This window comes from Phyllopteryx taeniolatus, chromosome 7, assembly GCF_024500385.1.
Source record: "Phyllopteryx taeniolatus isolate TA_2022b chromosome 7, UOR_Ptae_1.2, whole genome shotgun sequence".
NCBI classification, from domain to species: domain Eukaryota; kingdom Metazoa; phylum Chordata; class Actinopteri; order Syngnathiformes; family Syngnathidae; genus Phyllopteryx; species Phyllopteryx taeniolatus.
This window is the reverse complement of record NC_084508.1, coordinates 8,768,138-8,783,078: the sequence shown is the minus strand read 5'-3', so window position 1 is coordinate 8,783,078 and position 14,941 is coordinate 8,768,138. Positions and strand designations below refer to the sequence as shown.

The following is a 14,941-nucleotide window of genomic DNA, read 5'->3' as shown; positions in this document are numbered from 1 at the left end:
TACAGTATGCTTAACCAAGGCTACAGGTTGCGTTCTCCGTCAAAATAACGCGTTGTCCTCCTGCAGATAGGCGTGTTTATCTTCGGCTGCGCCATCAGCCAGTCGTTCACAGACATTGCCAAGGTGTCGGTAGGCCGCCTGAGGCCGCACTTCCTAGACGTGTGCAAGCCGGGCTTCACCGCCATCAACTGCTCGTTGGGCTACATCACCGAGTACACCTGCAGCGGCAACGAGAGTGACGTGCAAGAGGCTAGGTGGGTGGAAACGCAGCGGGTGTGATGGATAGTCATCCGTTGATCACAGTTGCAGTATAATTGGATCATGTTCAAATGTTGCGTGTTTGAGAACTCTACATCTCAACATTGGCCAAAATATCTTCTTCTTAGTTAGCGTTAGGGGTTTGGGTTAGGTTAAGGGTTAGCGTCCTGGTTCATAGGTGTGTAATGACATGTGGTAGGGTTTGTATGTGTCAAAAATGGTATCTTCTTCAGTTAGGGTTTAGAGTTTGGGTTAGAGGTTAGGGTTAGCATTGGTGTTAGGTTATGACATGTTTTCCCTCCAAGACTAATGTCATTGAAAAGACAGTTAATGCTTTCACATGAGCTGCTATTATTTGGACCAGATTGTTAGTCTAAAAAAAATTTGGAAGAAGAATTTTTATTTTTTTTTGTCATCTCCTTTATGTAACATCACAGTACATGTTTGATCTCTTAAGGCAGGGGTGTCAAACTCATTTTTTGTCACAGGCCACATCGCAGTTATGGTTACACTCGGTGGGCCGTTATGGCTGCAAACCCATATGGATGTATGATTGCCTCATATTATTCCATATACACAAATTAATGGATAATTACTTTTGAAATCAAAAGCCAGTAAAAACTGTTTGTTAAACTACAGTTTTATTTTAAAAGTGGGGTTGGTCACAAAAAAAATGCTTGCAATATCTCAATATTTTTAAAAGTGAAGCCAATTTGGAATTTTGATATTTTAGCAAGAAAGACAAAGTCGATGCATACTCTCGCGGGCCACATAAAATGACGTGGCGGGCCGGATTTGGGCCCTGGGCCACCAGTTTGACACCTGTGTCCTAAGGTAAACTGATTTTATGTAGTTTTTTTTCCACTTTATTCATTTTAGCTTTATATTCAAATATATATACAATAGTAACTCAGCGTTAAACATGAATAGTGCACTTTTTCCTTGAATTTTCCTTGATTTTGCATTGTAGTTATTGTCCTTTGTCTTGATATGATTTTCTCTAGACTTCTTTGGTTAAGGATTATAGCACCACCTGTTGCATATTCTCTTCTATTTAACTGTGATGATATTTCTTTCCACAGGAAGTCTTTCTTCTCTGGACACGCTTCTTTCTCCATGTTCTCCATGCTCTACCTGGCGGTAAGTAACGCTACTGTAGAGGGTGAAGTTTGGATGGTGTTGGGGGCGGTCTTACATGGACAAGATAAAGACACTTATCTTTGATTGACACTTATCTTAAATACTTTGATTGTAGCCAACATGTAGGAGGAAGGCAGCGGCGCCCTAATGAAATTGAGAAAAAAAACCATCCTCCTCTCAGGGATGGATGGATACACTCCACCTGTTTTCTTCAGGGCAGCTGCCAGTGCACTTCCTACCCCCCTCTTACATCCCTCCATCCACCTGTTAATGGGGTGGGGGTGCAGCACCCTGGCGGAATCTCGTGCTGCCAGAGGTGCATATTACATGGACACACACAGACACACACACACAGAAAATTGACCTTTGCATGTTCCACGTTACAGAGAGGGGATAAGAGTTGTGAAAACATTTCAGGAAACTCAGCTGTTCCATGTTGAGAGAGGAAGTAAAAAAAAAAAAAATTTAAAAATGCCAGCCAAGAACCATGTGTCTGCTAACTTGAGATACCCCCAGAGTACATATTATTCAAATTAGTGTTCTTAATTTGGTGTAGAAGAAAAAGAGCTGTAATTACAACTGGTAAGGAGATGAGAAAAAAGTACTCCATAAAAGACTTCTAATCATTTAATTCTAAGCTATTATTATTATCATTGTAATGTTTGATTGATTTGATGCTCGACTTCTGCCATCATGGGTTTTATAAAAGAGCCATTATAAAAACCAAAATCAGTGAGGTGATTGCTTCGATAAATAGAACTTGTGAACAAATGAAGAAATAAATGTGAAATGTTTATAGAGATTACTGAAGAAGTGCATGGACTTACTGTATGTACTTATTTTGAAATCAGTTGGATTCTCTCTTAGCTATTGAATGTATTGAATGTCAAAAACAATTAGTGTTGCATTTTTTTGAAGGGTACACAGCCTGAAACGGCAATAAGCACACATGCTAGCTTAATGTTAGCCTACCCTGTTGCTGTGCATTGCAGTTTTATGCTTCACAGTATCCACTTCGGTGTAGTGGCCCTCTGTCTCCTCTCGAACAAATCTGTCTCCTTATTGTGGCCGAAAAGTAAATACAGGAGATCCTCGTCTTTCTCCTTTGTTGTTTGTCAGTGTTTGACTGATGTATTCAATGCGGCATGGAAACCAACCACCTGCAAACTGAAGCAAAACTGGTAACATGTTAATTTCTACACCAAAATACCACTTGAACATATCCACCAAAGCGTGGCTGTCACCCCCAAACACCAGCCGCCCACCCAGGAAACACATCCTGGGAAGAATTTATGCCAGATGAGGTTTGAGCAGAAACTTGAACATCCTCCAGAGATGGTGCCTTGGCAGTGGTCTTTAATGCTCCCCTCGCGTGTTTTATTCAGTGTGAGCATTTAGCAGGTTATACCTCCCGGAGAATCATCTGTAAAAGAGCCAAACATTTGTCGGACAAATAGAAACAACATGCACGTGATATTTGCGGTCCTGACCACAGCTATGCCTTTTTTTTGCAGCCTGGTGTGAAGACGGGGGAGGGGGTAAAAAAGAGCGTGTAAAACAAACCCGCAGCCTCAGTCTTTCTCCTTTCTTGTGTGTGTTTTCATTTAATGCACTCTTTGAAACAAAGCAACCAGAGAGGCAGCGGGGAGAAGATGTTACCGGAATGGGCTGGATGGCTTTTCAGAACCACCAGACTTTGTGTCGCTTTTGTCTGCCTCCGCCATGGGAATCTGGGAGTCTTTTATTGTCGTTCTTCTCAGGTCAAATCGTTCGGGTGACACGAGCGCCTTTCGGGAGAGTCTGAGGCGGTTCAGAGGTTTTGCGGGTCCTTTTTTACTCTGACATTCCACAATGCTGCTTCTAAGACGTCCCCCCTCCTACCCTACTAGCAACGACATACCAGCAGACATATCTGGTTCTAGATTGCGTAGTAGAAACTCATTTTAGTAAAGTCACAAAAAAAATGGAGACTTCTTCTTCTTCTGTCGCACTTTTACGTTGTTGTTTTTTTACCACCCTTGTTTGGGCTCCAGTCACGCCCTGGTGTGCCGCCCTAACCCTCAATCATCGCCCCTCAACAAATTGTCCTTTGAGTCAAGAGGTTTAGGATGTCGGCCGAGGGCTTGCCGGCTTACTGCGGCTGGCTCGTCCTCACCCTTACTACCTGAGAACCGCCGCACAGGAAGTCTGCAGTCTAAACAATCTCCGCTACAACTGGGAGGGATGGGAGGGATCCCCTTCCTCCCTTTCCGAAACGCAGAAGAAGTAACAATGATAGAGTGTCCGAGAGGAAACGCGCAGGAGCTTTTTGGGGTCCACGCCTAGCAGGGCTCTCGGTTGGCGTGGAGGCGGCTGTGGCTGTCTGCCGATATTGTTAGCGTGACTGATTATAAGACGCACACATGTCAGGCTTTATGGGTCGGGCAGACCTTGGCAGAGGCTTTACCCACTTCTGTGAGAAACAGGAAGCAAAGGTTAAACGAGAGGATGTCTGAGGCACCTCATCTGACCTCACCACTTCGCCCTTACAGTATGTGTGGGAATACGGTGGAAAAATCACCCCCCCCCCCAGCTCCTCGAGAGCTGCATCCGTTTACCTCAAGTCAGGATAGATACTGTTGAAAATGGTGTACGTCAGTGTGTGTGTGTTTCTGCGGTTCCGTCTTTTTTTTCTCTCCCCCTTAGTACTGATGTTTTTACAGCTGGTATGTAGAGCCATCCAGGTCACTGGCAGTTGAAAGTGTGCGAAGCTCTACACTTCTCCTCGGCCATGTCCACTCGAATTCAGTCTAGACTTCTCGCGCCCGCAACAAGTTGGCCCACGCGTGCAGGTGCAGTGTGAGAAAGGCGATGCGAGAATACGTAATGAGCAGCCGTGCAATCACAGCCACGTGTGTGCATACACATGGCTACACATCAACAGTGGAAAGTGAGTTGAAGCATTCTCGTTGCCAGTGATGACAGTTGTTAGAAATTTGCTTTTTAGAAAAAGAAAAAGTTTTGTGTATGGAGAGTTGTTTAAGTACACAATTGCTTGTAAAGTAATTTCGTCTTAAAGAGACATACAGTGGAACGTTGATTTATAGCAAGGAGTAAAGAGGAAGTGTTTTATTTTTTTAGATTTTAGTTAATATATTTAAGACTTTAAGAATTCAAGACTTGGTTTGCACCACTGCTGCACTAGACTTATAGCCACATAAAATGTTAGGATACTTTTTTCCCCAAAAAATTGAGACAACTTGGATGTGCTCTTTTTTCGCGTTCACAGTCATAACGGCCCTCAGACGGAAGTCATGACTCCGATCTGGCCGTGACAAGAATTAGTTTGACACACCTGCTGTACAGTATTGCCAAATCACACTCAACTGTGAAGTTACTATCAGTAATCCTTGCTTTCTCTTACAGTTCTATCTCCAGTCCCGGTTCACTTGGCGCGGCGCCCGTCTCCTGCGCCCCCTGCTGCAGTTCACCTTGCTGATGATGGCGTTCTACACTGGCCTGTCGCGCGTCTCCGACCACAAGCACCACCCCACCGATGTGCTGGCAGGCTTCGTGCAGGGAGCCCTGGTGGCCTACTGCATAGTGAGTGTTGACACACTTCTCTGAGCATATCCTCATGGGGACAGTGTAGTGTTAATGCAGTGATGGGGATGACAGCGTACACTGCAAAAACTCAGCTTAAGGAAATGAGGGAAAAAGTAATGAAATGAGGAATATATTACTTAATGTAAGCATGATTATCTGATGATACAGTAGAAAAATTGGTCTTGGGAAGATTTCTTCAAACAAGTAAACATAGCTAGCCTACAAAATCTTAAAACTATCCATCCATCCATCCATTTTCTGAGCCGCTTCTCCTCACTAGGGTCGGGGGCGTGCTGGAGCCTATCCCAGCTGTCATCGGGCAGGAGGCGGGGTACACCCTGAACTGGTTGCCAGCCAATCGCAGGGCACATCGAAACAAACAACCATTCGCACTCACAGTCATGCCTACGGGCAATTTAGAGTCTCCAATTAATGCATGTTTTTGGGATGTGGGAGGAAACCGGAGTGCCCGGAGAAAACCCACGCAGGCACGGGGAGAACATGCAAACTCCACACAGGCGGGGACGGGGATTGAACCCCGCACCTCAGAACTGTGAGGCTGACGCTCTAACCAGTCGGCCACCGTGCCGCCATCTTAAAACTATCCATCCATCCATTTTCTGAGCCGCTTCTCCTCACTAGGGTCGCGGGCGTGCTGGAGCCTATCCCAGCTGTCATCGGGCAGGAGGCGGGGTACACCCTGAACTGGTTGCCAGCCAATCGCAGGGCACATAGAAACTAACAACCATTCGCACTCACAGTCATGCCTACGGGCAATTTAGAGTCTCCAATTAATGCATGTTTTTGGGATGTGGGAGGAAACCGGAGTGCCCGGAGAAAACCCACGCAGGCACGGGGAGAACATGCAAACTCCACACAGGCGGGGACGGGGATTGAACCCCGCACCTCAGAACTGTGAGGCTGACGCTCTAACCAGTCGGCCACCGTGCCGCCATCTTAAAACTAGTGTAATTATATTTCAAATAAGCAGATTTGTACTATCCATCCATCCATCCATCCATTTTCTGAGCCGCTTCTCCTCACTAGGGTCGCGGGCGTGCTGGAGCCTATCCCAGCTATCATCGGGCAGGAGGCGGGGTACACCCTGAACTGGTTGCCAGCCAATCGCAGGGCACATACAAACAAACAACATTCGCACTCACATTCACACCTATGGGCAATTTAGAGTCCCCAATTAATGCATGTTTTTGGGATGTGGGAGGAAACCCACGCAGGCACGGGGAGAACATGCAAACTCCGCACAGGCGGGGCCGGGGATTGAACCCCGCTCCTCAGAACTGTGAGGCTGACCTCTAACCAGTCGGCCACCGTGCCGCCCAGATTTGTACTAATATATGGAAAATATTTATGAATTGTTTTCTCAATATGTTGGAAAATGTGCGAAATCATGCATTTGTTAATGCAGTCATCCTCCAGTAGGAGGCAAAATATTTTTTTAAAAACAGTACGTTACACTTAAAACAAGTTAACTCGTCGAAATAAGGAGATTTGAATTATTTTCCAATTTTGAAGAAAAAAAATGCTCAACATCAAATGCTACAGCAAAATTCTTGAAATAATACCATCCCCTTTAAGAAGGTAAATACCTTATTCACACTGCAAAAACTGGGCTTAAAAATATAAGGTACAAATCATGAAAGGAGGAATATATTACTTAATTTAAGCAATATTATCTCCCAATAGAACAGGAAAATTTGACTTAGCAAGAGGAATAAACACAGCTAGCCTCAAAAATTAAAAACACTGCCGATGTCGAAAATGAATGTATTTATACTACCTACACCTATAGAATTATGGTGTTTCTTATTTTAAGATAAGTTTACTCATAACTAGTTACAGAATCTCAATAACATGTTTTTATACCTATTAAGATTTTTGCTTTAAATTGAAGCACACTATGAATCAGTTTTTAGGAGACGTTTGGAAATTTCAATTGTTTGCTCAATGGTCCGCCCGTCCGATATAGGTGGAACTATCTTCCCGGACAAAGAACAAAAGGCATATTTTTCCTGATTCGAGACACTTAAGCTTGGTTAGATTTTAGTTTTTGCGATGTAAAAATGTAAACTATGATAAATATAATTGCTTGAGGCTCCACGCATTCACATCAAACACAACATTATTCAGTACCGAGCTTACAGCCGAGTTTACCTCCTCTTTCCTCCCCTCGCACGGCTTCTGCTCCAATGGGCCACGACTGGAAAGGAGCAAGCAGTGAAGTGAGGAGAAGCGATTTCCTATAATGAAGAACACATTGCGCGGAGCTTGTTTGCCGGTGCATGCGCGTGTGTGTTTGTGTCAGTGTAAATCCACCCTCGGCGAAAGGGTGAATTACACCCCCAGAAGAATTTTCATCATCCTAATTATCATCATGAAGGAGGGCGAAACGCAGCCAAAACTGAGGAGAGGAATAACAAAGACGATAAGCCTTTGAAACAGGAATGAGGTTGTTAAATGATTTCAGTTTGGGGGATTTTTCTTTGGCAGTGCTATCGACACAGTGGGCCCCTTGGCTTAACTCGGCTGCCTCTGGGGAGAAGTATGAACACACAGACACACACGCACGCACACACACAAGCCCTGCCTTCGTCCATCGCGGAAGGGATTAGATTCATAAAAATTTCGCAAGGGGGGAGCCGTGGCGCCAAGACCGACCTTGGCACAGCGCATGGACACACGTTGCCTCGCCGTACGGGGTCGCTCCTTGAGTGCCAGCACGGCTTGCTTGGTGCAGTAACAATAGACTGCAATGCTTGTGGTTCAATCAACATCATCTTTGACAGAACTACCCCCCAAGAAATGGAAATATGCACACAAAGCTTGCTGCTGCTGATCAAGGTGATGATGTTAGCTTTACACATCCGTGACAGCCCCCTCTGATTGGGCCTCGAGATACAGGTCCCTCGACTTACGAGTTTTAGGAGATACGAGCCGTCGCCAGCAAACTTCACAACATCTGGCCACCATCAATTCACATTGGTTTCCTTGCAATGAAAGTATCATATCAGTTGATGGTGCTAATGTACCATTTTGCCAACCATAAATAGACCCCACAGAAGAACAAGGATTTAAGAACATGGGATTTACTGTTCTCCATCTCTACATGTTGCTGATTTTGCTGTAAAATCAATATCATCCTCAGGAGCTTCTGCAGCATGTACGTAACATAATCGACCATGGTTGTTGTAAATGTTTGCGGTGTTCTCATACAGTCGCACGAGGACTGGGGCAACTACGTCACCCGTCTCAGCAAAGATGCGTATCGGCTTAAATGGAGCAAGAGCTTCATGTTGCGGACAAACAGTGTAAGGACATCATTACGCATGACTCCGACACTTGACAGCGTTTACTGTTTCATGAGAATTTAAGAATATATCAGCCTTTAATCAGCAAAACTTCGGTAGATTGAGATTATTTTGAACCGGGCCCTACAAAATATGAATTCGGGTTACTGTATTGTATCTAATTGACAAAAAAAACAACCTGCATTTTTCCTTTATACTTTTTTTATGTACTAAGGTACATTTCAGAGTCTGTACTTTTTTACTTTTACTGAATTAAAGTCGACGGGTTTGATTCCTGGCCAGTGCCAGAACAAGCTCTGATGAAACCTGGGTGGGTTGTGTCAGGAAGGGGAGTATTTTTTTACACAAGGATCTGTACTTCTACTTTAGTACAGAGTGTGAGTATTTTTCCTACCCCTGCTGATTGGACCCGATGGCAGACATGCACATCTGTGACTAGTTGTGGTGCAGCGAGGACGTGACAGGCGACGAGTGACAGCGGCAGGCGACCCCGGAGGGAATAATCCTCCCGGGTGCAGAAATGCAGCACATCAAACACGCCCGGCGCGGCTCTGTCGATATTTATTTGGACTCCGGAGCGAACAAAAACACGAGTCGGCTCGTCAAAATAATGTCAGAGCGAAGTGGAGGAAGGTCACCGAGTGTGCGTGCGATTTTTGCGGTGGATGACATTGTTTTGAAGAGGGTCCACCATGCACAGAAGCGAGGCCGCATCCCAGTGTAAATATACTCCAAGTGATTCGTCGACATATGATGTGGTTTAATGTCCGTGCAGACAAAAATGTCATCATTTTGATCTCATGAGCGCTATAGATGGAGAATAGAAGGACATAATCATAGTACGTTTCAACAGGCTTGAATGTAAATTTGGTTTTACAGTGGAACATAATGGGAGGCACACATGATGCTCGTCAAACTCAATTTTGTTCGAATTTCAAGTCATAGAAAATGGAAATACATGATTAACATTTTTCCTTTTTGGTCGACCCTAGCCACCCCCTAGCTCAGCCCCTAGTCGCCATGGTAACAAAAGCCTGACTTTGCATTGGCCCTGGAGTAGTGGTGGCTGGGTGAGCAGTGGTTCATTTGCATGAGATAGCACCGCCCCCTGAAAACGGGTTAACATTCAGCGTAATTTGCGTGAAAAGTGTTCTTTAATTCTTAATCCGATGGGTATTTTGACCAAAGTATATTCTAGACAACACACCTGGGAACATTTTGAAATTGTGAAAAAAAAATGCATAGCATGTCTCATTTAAATTATTTTTTTTGTATTCTGAACAAGAGTAAAAAGAAGTTAAACCAGTTAATAGTAAAGCATTCAAATTATATAAGATGTATTTGTGAATAAGTGTCTAAAAAAAAACTAAGGTCTATAGTGCATTTGTGGGAAAAGTATCTTCCTAAACCGAAACCACCCAGATGAAATGAGGACGGAATTAACTTTATTGCTGCCCGCGGCAGCAGTTCCCTCTTTAACCCCTCCATCAAGCGGCAGTAAATTAAAAAACACACAAACGCAGGGCCAGTGTCAACACATTCACGATGCGTTCAAGTGCACTCTGTCTGGCTCTTCATTGGATGACGGAGGATGTCTTGAGTCTTTTTGTTGTCGTCCTCAAGGGCCACGTTCCATTTGTAAAACGGATAGATGGGCCAGGTTATGTGGTCAAATATACTTGTAATTAATTCAATAGTAATATGATAAGAATTAACCAATTGTTTGATAAAACAAATTCAAATTTATGAATGTATACACGGACCGTATATGGCCGCCGGGTCATACTTTGCCGACCCATACTTCAGAGAATGGCGGCGAAACCATTCAAAACAGGAAGCGGTCCGCGGATCTTACCTGGCACTTCCTATCAGACGGCGGCACTTTTCAAGGCGCGGCTCAAGCGAGGTCGAGGGGAGCACATCCAGCAGGAAGCAGCTGCCGCAGAGAAAGTGGCGTCATTTTGGGTTTTTTTTTCTGCGTTCATTGTCGCCGAGGTCCAGAGGTCGGGCAAGCGATTGCAAAAGCGGGAAGAGGGCGAAGGAGCAGGTGGGGGCGCTTGCATTTCAAGATATACAACATGCACCGCGGCACGTCACACTAGTCGCGCTTACAGTTTACATAACACACGCCACGGCACAAGATAAATGCTCAGGATAATCTTTTAGAGACAGCCAGCAAGACTTTGATGGGAAGGCAGGAAAAATGTTCAGATATGGCCTGATTATCGGTATGTGTGTACCATGCTTTACGATGGTCAACCTGAGCGTTATCCGAGCAGATCGAGGAGGAAAAATCACAGGATAATCACTCTGGATAATCTTTTAGAAACATCCGACAATGGGGCTATTGCTGACTTTGATCGGAAGGGCGGAGAAAATGCTCACAAAACTGCCCCGATTATCTGTATGTTTGCTTTACGATTGCTGACCTGACAGTTTTACGAGCAGATCGAGGAGGGAAAAAATCAATCATTAACATCAACATTGTCATTAACACACCCCACACCACAGGATAATCGCTCAGGATAATATTTGTAGCAACACCCGACAATCAGGCCTTTGCTGACTTTGGTTACAAGGGGTGAAAAATGCTTACATTTGGCTTGATTATCGGTGTGTTTGTTTTCCGCTTTACAATTGCCGGCCATTTTCCCAGCAGATCTGTAAGGAAAAATCCTTTTTATACACTTCACACTAGAGGATAATCATCCAGAGTAATCTTTTAGAGACAGCCGACCATGGGGCCGTTGCTGACTTTGACCGGAAGAGAGGAGAAAACGCTCACATTTGGCCTGATTAGGGATGTTTGCACCCCGGTTTACGATTCTTGACCCGACAGTCTTACGAGCAGATCGAGGAGGGGGGGAAAAAAAAAAAAATCACTCTTAACACACCCCACACAATGACTGTTCAAATTCCCGATTATCGGTATGTGTGGACACGACATAATTTCCTGGGGAATTACCAAACCTGTACTGTATGTGGTTCTTTTGGCAAGTTTGATAATTAGACAATATGTATATACTAACAATAATAATAATTAGATTATATATATATATATATATATATATAGTATATTATCGCTTACAGTTGCTGCACATTCACTTCCCGTGTGACACGGCGTCTTTATGTGACAGCTCTGACATTTCAATTGTGGTCAGGCACAAATACGCACGACTTGAGGCGGGAGTACACACGGACGCGCACGCACATTCATACAATACGCTCTGTGTGAGGAGCCGCGTTCGTGCGCACAGGAAGCGGCGATAAGTTCATTACCGTGACAGGCTCAGGGGGTGAAAGTTCGTAGGTTTCGGACACACAGCTGCCTCCGATGGGAAAAGCGTCTCGATGGCTTCCCATGAGAGAACAGACTCCCCCCCCCCCGCCCCCACCCACCCTCAATTACAGTAATAGAGTCTGAGCCCTGCCACGAATAGCTAAATATGTAACTGCCTGTATTGATAGTTTAAACAATAACTATACCACAAACTATGATCCCCAAGAATTTACTATATTTCATATATTTGTCATTTTATAACATTGGCATAAAATATAAATGCTAAAAAATGCTAAAAGATGATTTAATTTCGCAAAAATGCACGCAGTCACCATAAACTCCACTAACAACCCAGGCTAAACTTAGCTCCTATGTCACATACATTACATTGATGCCGCACAAACTCACCAGCACACACAAAGATGACTTTTAACCGCAGAAAGGCAGCTGTGTGCTTTTTACGTGTGACGTCATCGCCCTGGCGAAGGTCACCCGTGAAGGTCATTACACGGTCAGTGAATGTCACGCTGTAGTTGGAGGGGAATTTTATTATGAGGGCAGTGACAAAAAAAGTTCAGTTCTGTGTTTTTTCTCAATATGACTTCCCTCACTTCCTGCTCTACTGTGCCTCACTTCCTGTATGACGTCACCCCGATCGCAGGAAGAGATTTCTCCTGTGCCATTCTTTCCCCTTCCGTCATACGACCGGTTGTGGCCAGTGTGGTCGGTGTAATTTGGGATTAGCCCGAATATCCATTTCACGTTTGGGTGAGCCGCGCGCAAGTCACTTCCGTCTGGCGGATTAGTCACCTGCTCGCGCTCCACGTGAAAGTTTAAAGCAATATGTGAGGTCATGCCGCTTTTACCTTGATGCTTTGCAGAAACTGCCCTGCAGATGAAAACACTTTTGCCTCCCCTAATGTTCGCATTTGCGCCGAGTGACAAAGCCGCAGTCCTATCTCTATTTGTATTGCACATTTCATACCAAATTTGATTTCAAAGTGGCTTAGTTCAATCATTAAAAGCATACATACAGAAAATGCTATTCTACTATATCCGATGTCAATTTGTTGCAAATGAATTTTCAAGGACTTTACATTAATGTTTAAAGAATGCTCAAAAATTCAGACAATTTAGGAGAAAGAGCATTCAAGTCCAATCAAAAGAGAGTTCAAATCGTGTTAAAGGACCGGTTTAGGGTTTGGGATGAGTGTTATGGTAGGGTTCGGGTTTTTGGCTAGCATTTGGGTTAGTGTTGGGGTTAGGGTTAGAATACGGTTGAGGTTAAGGGTTAGGTGTTTGGGTTAAATTTCAGACACTTTACATGAATGTGTAACACTTTTCTTGCAAAACTGAGAAAAACAAGAACTCATTCACTACTGCGCACATTTATATTTGTCACAAAAGTCAAGAATAATGGTCTTAAACCGGTGTTTTGGGTCAAATTAACCCATGTTTTACTGCTGATTACAGAAAAAGCTAGAAACAACCTTTTTTTTCTGAGGAAAGAAGCGAGTATACGCTTTCTTTTGTCTCTTGGTAGGTCCGCTGCTTATATTGTCACAGAACACAATATTAAAAAAAATCTGTGAAAATGTTGTGAAATCGCGGCGATACGGGGAACTCTGCTTTGAAAACGGCTGGCAGTGACTACATGAGTCGAACTTTAGTTCAAAGAGTCAAGCATAGAATGTTGATGTTCTTTTTTTCCCGAAATGCAACAAATTGTCATTGTGACGTTTCATCTCGTGCCGCCAGGTGTACTACGTGTCGGACCTGTTCGAGCCCGGGCTGAAGCCGGCCACGCCTCCTCCGTCGCCCGTCAAGAAGGAGCTGCTGCCCTCGTCCGACATCATCGAGAGGAACAACCGCCACAACATGGTGTGAGGAAGACCACCGCGCCTCCTCTTCCTCGTCCTCCCGCGACCAACGTCGCCGCTCAACCACCCCCTCGTCGGACAGTAGAATGTAGCTAAAGGGCAAACTCGAGAACCCCACGCAATCTGCGAGGAGCCCCATCCTGGATGGGGGTGGCGGGTGCGGGGGTGGGGTTGGGGGTTTTTACTACCTAGATCCGAGAAAAACAATTTGAAAAATGACAGGCGGAGCTTGAAAGAGGTGATAAAACAACAACATAATGAAAATGAAGAACAAACAAAAACAAACTTCCTGCAGAAGGGAGAGAAGGAATTCTAGCGATGTTTACTCTCTGAAGTGTCTGTGGCCTTGGAGGAGCGGCAGCAGCAACAACTTCCTCAGCGACAGGAAGGACGAAAAAATGTAATTTAAAGCACTGTTTTTCTTTTCTTTTTCTTGTTTTTTGTAAAAGTCCATTGTCCGCGATCACCACTCGCTGCCTGGCGCGTCAAAGCGGAAGCCCGACGATGTCACGCCGGCCTCGCTCGTCGGGCTTTCTGCTGAGCGCGCTCAGTGCGGCCTAAAACCCGGGATGTTGCATTTACTTTAGATTTAGGTCAAATCGGGGCGGGTGGGTGGGTGGGTGGGTTTTATGCGGGTGGGTGGCCCCCTCCCCGGCACCTACTGCACACTACCACAAAAACTTTCAGCTCTAGTGACATTTGGGGATGAACCGAATAGGCACTACATCCTTTACATGTGACCTCTAAACTTTTGAATGAGCTCTTGTACGACCTGTTGTTCTCTAGCAAGGAACCGAACGGAAAAATGGAGGTGTTTGATCCATTTTTTATTTCGATTTTTTTGAAGAAAACAAAAGAGTTGGACGTTCAAAAGTTCAAGAAGGTCAAATGAAATGAACCTGTAAAGGTTATCGTGCATTTGAGGTTCCTCCTGAATTCCCACCCAAGCTGAATATCCCTAACATTTGTGGATGTGCCTTGCGAACTCCCTCTATTGCTGGGGGAGGGGGAGGGGGGCGTTCTGATTGGCTTCCGAAGCAGGAAGAATTCAAAGGGGGCGGGGTCAGGATGATTGACAGCCAATTTGGCACATCACGTGTGGGATGGTTGGGGCTCTTTCTGCTGGCCGGGAGGGGCTCAGACACACCCCAGTCAATCATTGGCAATGTATGCGTGTGTGTATGTGTGTGTGTGTGTGTGTGTGTGTGCATGCGTGTGTCGTGGTTCTAAAAAAAAACTGTGGATGTCCTATGTTTAACTGTCTCCCTTTACAATCCTCACACACACACGGTTGCACATCTTCATCACCGTTACAGTCCGTCCGATCGCCTCTCCAAGCTGTTTTCTCTTCTTCTTTTTCATATCTATAAAAATATATAAATAATGTATAGATCACTAAAAGTAACTGTGTACATGTTTTAGATATATCCACTATAATTACAGACCTGTGTTCTTTGTAAAATGCTGCTTGA

General features: G+C 44.6%; 1 protein-coding gene across 2 annotated transcripts in view; it reads left to right on the top strand.

Moving 5' to 3' along the window:
• Positions 1 to 14,076, top strand: part of plpp3 (phospholipid phosphatase 3) — a 37,788-nt gene extending 23,712 nt beyond the window's left edge. For both annotated transcript variants that reach the window (XM_061778689.1, XM_061778688.1), the window contains exons 4-7: positions 67 to 254; positions 1,341 to 1,398; positions 4,804 to 4,980; positions 13,348 to 14,076. In XM_061778689.1, coding sequence (XP_061634673.1) covers positions 67 to 254; positions 1,341 to 1,398; positions 4,804 to 4,980; positions 13,348 to 13,476 — 552 coding nt within the window. In that variant the 3' untranslated portion in view covers positions 13,477 to 14,076. The remainder of the gene's footprint in view (positions 1 to 66; positions 255 to 1,340; positions 1,399 to 4,803; positions 4,981 to 13,347) is intronic.
• The last annotated feature ends 865 nt before the right edge of the window (positions 14,077 to 14,941 follow it).